Genomic DNA, 5786 nt, shown 5'->3' with positions numbered 1-5786 from the left:
ACCCACCCGAATCCCCCCATGCACTGCACGTGGCAATCGGCAATAAAAAATAAAAATAAGAGGAAGAAATAAGAAGGTATAATTGTTGGTAGAAATAAATATAAACGACAGAGCAAATGATAGGAAAAAGCAAATTATTTCAACCCATCTTACTTTCCCTCAGACAAATTATTATAACAAAAATAAAAATTAAAAAAAAAAAAAAAAATAGTTGTCCCCATTAAGAAAAATAAATAAAGTCATCAAAGAGTCACCATATATATATGTATATATCCGTCAAAAAAAAAAAAAAAAAAAAAGGTCTAATCATTCCTTTATTTATCTGTCACATTTTACCTCATTTTAAATATAGTCATGGCGAAGGATGGCTCGACACACCCAGGCAGCGAAACCATTTCCATCTGAAGGCTCCAGCGAAGAAGATGCTGACTGCTTCAATTCATCTGTGCCGTGCTGATATAAAACCTCCAATTCAACCTTCACCCGCAAATGTTGCATTTTTAAAGCCTCCTCATACCAAGCATTATCGGCATCATTGTCCTTCCATTCACAACCCTCCCTTATGCCATGCCATCGAGACAAGAGATTTGCCATCATTACGACATCGCGTTGACTGAAGCGCTGAAAGGGAAGACGAGGCAAAAGACGAAGTTGAAAAGGCTCCGAAGCCACACTATTGTCTGAGTCAAGAAAATTCGGTTCACGTCCTTCCGCAATGTGATGAGTTCGCAAGCCAAGCCAGTGAAGAGCATGAACTGCGGCATATTGGCTCTCACGCATACCACCCGCGCCATATTTGTATTGCTGCAAAATAGAGAGTCCACTTGGGTTGTAGTCCACAAGCGCCACAAGCGGAGCACTTTGTGCGGCTCGATGCAAATTGGACAAGAGAGTTCGCGCTGCAACCGTAGGAAAACCGTGAGACGTGAGCAATACACATGGAAGCCGCTCGAAAATTCGCTCCTCCATCAGTCTAAAAAACACGGCATGCTTCTCCACAACAACGATGTACCGCGTCTTTCCATGGATTTCAAAGCCAATAAAGGGGACGTTGTCCTTATTGGACGCAGCTGTGCGGTCCACATCGCCCTGAACGACGCGCAGCTCTTCTTGTGTCGTCGGCAGCGGTAATCCCTCCGATCCGTAGCAGCGCAAATCAACGCCGTGAAAACTTATTGACCCGCCAACACAGCCACGTGTTCCGGGAACGACACCGAGCCACTGCCGCGGGATGCCAATTATCTGCACAAGCTGCTGGATGACACGGTTAATGCAACCCTGGTCAGGAACAAGACGGGCAAGGCGGTAATAAACATCACGTTGCGTGCTAATAATTCCGCAGTGAATATTTTGGTACAGAAGGCGGAGGACCAAAAGCTGCAGTCGTATCACACGTAGCCGACTTTCTCGAATTGTCGACCGCTGCGTCGTGGTTACAATCTCGTGAATCGTCTGCAATACAAAAACCTCCATGCGACGAACAGCCTCATCTGTGATTGCAGCGGGTGTGTTAACCGCCACAATGTCTGGGCCTATAAATTCATCCTCGGATGAAGCGAGAACGGGCCTCTGTTTCTTCTGTCTTGTCAACCGCTTTGCAACAACTGCTGCTGCGGATGTATTCGATGATGACGGAGACGATACGGCAGCCTCCATCGCCGTCCCTTTACTGATTGGTGAGAGAAGGGCAAGCAGTGTTCATTATACGTCAAGACGTGGAAGCCACAAAAAAGGAAAAAAAAAAAAAGATAGACTGAAAAACAAATGCAAATTGAATACAAGACGTTTAATCACATGTGTAGGGTCCCTCACATGAGCAGCACCTTCCTTCATCGTCCACCCACACACATACACGCAAAGACAGACAGACAGAGACAGAGAGAGAGAGAGAGGGGAAAGGAAAGAAAGAAACGCACCATCATTTACCCGTGTTCTCCTTTATTTTATTTTTCCGCCCCTCAGTCATCAACTTTCCTCTCGAGCCCTCTTCCGCATATCGCGCTGCCGCTGCGCCCACAGCTTTGACACGGACTGGGAGAAGTCCACATGAATGCGGTGGTCATCCACTAGGGCCTGGTCCATCTTCTTGAACGCTCTGTAGCACGCTTCAACCTCTTCAAACTCCACAAAGCCGTAACACAACGAGTTGCCCGTCTTGTGGTCCCGCACAACATCCGTTGACACGACACGACCATACTGCGAAAAGCACATCCTTAGGCCCTCGCCAGTTGTAAGCGGGTTAAGTTTACACACAAAAAGCACATTTTCCGGCGGTTTCAGTGCTCCAGAAACATCCGCGATACCGTCCAACAAATTCAGCATAAGTGTCCGTGTCTCATTAAGTTTGTCTTGACGCATCCGCATAATCGCCTGATGCCTACTTTCACGTTCCTTTCGAGATTCCGTACGTGGTGCTTCATCGTCGGAACTAAGATATTCACCGTGGTAATGCGGATTGTACTCCACCGACTGCACTTCTTCCGTGTCACCGCCCAAATGATATTCTTCTTGCGACCGATTCTCATCAATCAAAAAGAAATCGGTTCCCCGAGATCCTTTCGCCTCACCCCCTGCAGTGGCAATATCTTTCATAATTTTAATGATCATACGATTCGCGGCCCGCACCGTTTCTTTTTCAGCCCAGTGTTGAAAGCAACCGGCAGCCGTAAGCGTCGAGCCTAATTTCTTCTGCTGCGAGAAAGCACGACTGTCACCAATGCCATTATACCAGACATCTGAAAACATTTCAGTCCCTGCTGTTGGCAAAACAGTCGCATGTTTGATGCGTATAAGTCGAGTGGGACGGGTCCCAACGGCAGACGCGGAAGATAAACGTTGATACGGAGCAGCTCGTAACTTTTCAATGACGCCAATGCCCTCACGCACCTCACCCACCACCATAAAACGATGTTCAAAGTACTCCAGGTGCCGATTCCCCAGTGTGAACACAAGTGCGCTTTTCCGAGCACTGACGCCGTCAGCCGTGGGATCCGCCTTCGGTGGCACCTCAAGCAGCAGTAGGCCCCGACGATTAATCAGCCCCACCTCCCCTGCCTCGGGCTTTGGTAGAAACTCCACAGACACCTTCCCGCTGCGCCGCTGCAGTTGGGCCGTGTACCTCTTCATGCGCTCCCATTCCGCCAGCATGAGGCGATCCACATTAGCTGCCCTTCCATTCCCATTTCCCTGGTTGTTTCCACCCGCCTTTTCCACACAAGAGTAAAATGTCGATCCTTTCAGAGCCTCTACTGGGTGTGAGAAAATGATTATGTTGTCAGGTACCACCTCTGTCGCTATGCAGCCATTAAAGTACTTGCAGCGGCACATGTTGACAATTTCTGCTGTTGCAGCGGGACAGTCAAGGCCGTAAAGATCAACTACGAACGCGCCAATGGAAGTCTCAATGAGCACGGCTGATGTCACCAAAGGACGAGATCCCTTTGAGCCTTCTTTTTGCATCTGCGCCTATATATATATATATATATATATATATATATATATATATATGTATCTGAGTGTCACGGTCCCCTTTTATTGATTTAATTCTTCCTGTTGGTTCCCTGAAGTTGTGAAAAAATGACGTCACCTCCTTCGCTATTTAATTCTTCCGATTTCCCCCGTGGAATCAGACACATAAAATCCCGCACAGCTTTCCGCCTGTACTTTGGTGAGTGTATTTGTGTGTGTGTGTGTGTGTGTGTGTGTGCGCGCGTAGGTTCCACCCCTCGTCTTTAGCAGTAACAGTGACGCAGAAGAAACGTGTGCAAACGTACCAAAAGATATAAAAAGAAAAAAAAAAAAACCAATTTGCGGCAAAGCCCATAACTCGGAAGAAAATCAAGAAGCAAAAACAAATAAAAAATAATAATAATAAAGGTACTACATGTAACACCGGGAAGAAATTTAAAAAGAAGTAATTGGAAAAATGACAAACAAACTGTACTACTCCTCTTTACGTGCTTTTCCAAAATTCACAACAAAAGGGAAAGTGCAAGAAGTAAGGGACCTCATGTGCGTTGGACGTATGTTGCTGGAACCCACTCCTTAAAACACGCCGGGCACTCTCTCCGCTGTCGGCACCAACTTTGTATGCAGTGATCGTGGAATGTGTGATCACATGTCCCACGTACCACGTGGCATTCTTCTACAGGGTTCCCCTTCCCGCGACATCCCAGACAGCATTCCTCTAAGTGCAACTTGCACACGAGGCACTCAAGTGATCCAATCACCGGGTGCTCGTACGCAAAGAAAAGAAATGCCTCCTTCATTATGACGGGAATACTACACTCCCTCTCCGCATTGGTGCTCGTACTTGTCATTGGACAGCTAGAAAATCACAATAAAAAGAAAAAAAAAACAACAACCTGTGCATTCTCACGATATAAGCATGCAGATCGCCGGTGCAATGGCAGCGGGATGAGCCCTTCTCCTTCCCCTTTTTTTTTTTTTCTCCTGGACAAAACACGCAGGAAATTGAGAGCAAAGAAAACCGACAGCGTTGCCAAAATCCACCAGAAACATGAGATCATCGAGTCACACATAATGAGAAGAGGCAACTGTGTGAATGTGACATTGGAAAGAAGTAACGCCGCTGGCATCCGCGAGCCAAGAACCTTTTCATAAAAAAAAAAAAAAAAACCGGCTCCAAAACCTCGACTCACCTCGACTCGTGTCCAACCCACAAGCATGGGAAACAGCAGAAACAACTGACCCTTTTTTAATTTATTCCCAAGTTTGGTGGTTGCCCTTTGGACTCCTTTTTTAATGATTTCTTCCTCTCTGTTATTGATGTCGGTTTTCCTGCAGGTTCTTTCTTTTTTTTTTTTCTTTTTCTTTTTACCCCGTACCCTACCAGCGTCCATCTCGCTTTCACCACATGTCAGATATCGTTCCTTGTGGTCTTGGCAACCTTCCACTCCCTTCCGCAGATGGGACACTGCGGACGCTGCCGCACCCACCTTGAGATGCAGTGTTTGTGAAACACGTGATTGCAGACGCCCCAGACGATGAGACAATCCCCCGTGAGAACACCGCCCCATGCCAACGACGCCGTCGCCATCGCGGACCCTAGTGGTGGCGGATGGTGCTCTTCATGCTCGTGTTTAAACTCAGCAACTACGCTTGATCGATTGCGTTGTAAACTGTCGCGCTCGTTTCTGTTATTCCCCTCGTCCGCGAGGCTGGTGGTGTTGCCGCTGCTAATACCTCCTCCCATGCCACAGCACTCAATGCATAAATCCGCTATAGTACTCTTGCAAATGGCACATGTCCCTACCTGCACATTCCACGACCATACAGCGACCATGTCCCACTGTTTTGCCGTAATGCTGCAGGTATCTCCTTCGTAGGTCCTCGATACATCTTCAGATGCATTGCCATGTAGCACCGTTCTCTCCATGCAGCCGGGCCCTTAAGAGCAAAAATACAAGTCTAAAACAAAAAGAAAAAAAGAAAAAATCATTGGAAGGAAGGCTGTCCATCCGCATCTCCCTTGCGCCAATAGGCCAAAACTCGTTTCACAAACCACAAAACACAGACATACAAGTGGGTGCATATATATGGCAAACGAAAAAAAAAAAAGACAATACTCAGTGAAATCGAGTACTCACGTCTTCTAAGAGTCTATCATGAGCTCGTGCAACGCGAGCACTTTCCCACTGGAGACGCTCCAATTTCAACGTCATCTCCCGCAATTGCCGAGACTTCTCTTCGTCCTGCGCCAAGAGCTGCTGCACGCGTTCGTTGCACGACAATGCTTGCTTTTGGTTCATCCGCACGGCCTCCTG

The 5786-nt window shown here is 47.2% G+C and overlaps 5 protein-coding genes across 5 annotated transcripts, besides 8 other annotated features; all 5 read right to left on the bottom strand.

Moving 5' to 3' along the window:
• Positions 1-5786: a sequence feature (heterozygous, Esmeraldo-like haplotype).
• Positions 176-210: a microsatellite.
• Positions 279-299: a microsatellite.
• On the bottom strand, positions 343-1656 carry Tc00.1047053503619.10 (meiotic recombination protein SPO11, putative; the record flags this gene model as incomplete). Its single annotated transcript, XM_799281.1, has 1 exon — positions 343-1656. The coding sequence occupies one exon, from the start codon at positions 1654-1656 to the stop codon at positions 343-345; it is 1314 nt and encodes a 437-aa protein (XP_804374.1).
• Positions 1859-1909: a sequence feature (GA-rich).
• On the bottom strand, positions 1966-3459 carry Tc00.1047053503619.20 (hypothetical protein, conserved; the record flags this gene model as incomplete). The annotated part of the gene is made up of 1 exon (XM_799282.1): positions 1966-3459. The coding sequence occupies one exon, from the start codon at positions 3457-3459 to the stop codon at positions 1966-1968; it is 1494 nt and encodes a 497-aa protein (XP_804375.1).
• Positions 3467-3511: a microsatellite.
• Positions 3668-3706: a microsatellite.
• Positions 3853-3875: a sequence feature (AT_rich).
• On the bottom strand, positions 4008-4319 carry Tc00.1047053503619.25 (hypothetical protein, conserved; the record flags this gene model as incomplete). Its single annotated transcript, XM_799285.1, has 1 exon — positions 4008-4319. One exon carries the CDS (start codon positions 4317-4319, stop codon positions 4008-4010), a length of 312 nt encoding a protein of 103 aa, XP_804378.1.
• Positions 4808-4838: a microsatellite.
• Tc00.1047053503619.29 (hypothetical protein, conserved) lies at positions 4880-5398 on the bottom strand (the record flags this gene model as incomplete). Its single annotated transcript, XM_799283.1, has 1 exon — positions 4880-5398. One exon carries the CDS (start codon positions 5396-5398, stop codon positions 4880-4882), a length of 519 nt encoding a protein of 172 aa, XP_804376.1.
• On the bottom strand, positions 5589-5786 carry Tc00.1047053503619.39 (hypothetical protein, conserved; the record flags this gene model as incomplete). Its single annotated transcript, XM_799284.1, has 1 exon — positions 5589-5786. A coding segment is annotated over one exon (198 nt), but the record flags the coding sequence as incomplete, so codon positions are not given.

This window comes from Trypanosoma cruzi, genomic scaffold, assembly GCF_000209065.1.
Source record: "Trypanosoma cruzi strain CL Brener 1047053516797 genomic scaffold, whole genome shotgun sequence".
In the NCBI taxonomy this organism is placed as follows: domain Eukaryota; phylum Euglenozoa; class Kinetoplastea; order Trypanosomatida; family Trypanosomatidae; genus Trypanosoma; species Trypanosoma cruzi.
Note: the sequence above shows the minus strand (reverse complement) of the source record. Positions and strands in the feature narration are given on the sequence as shown.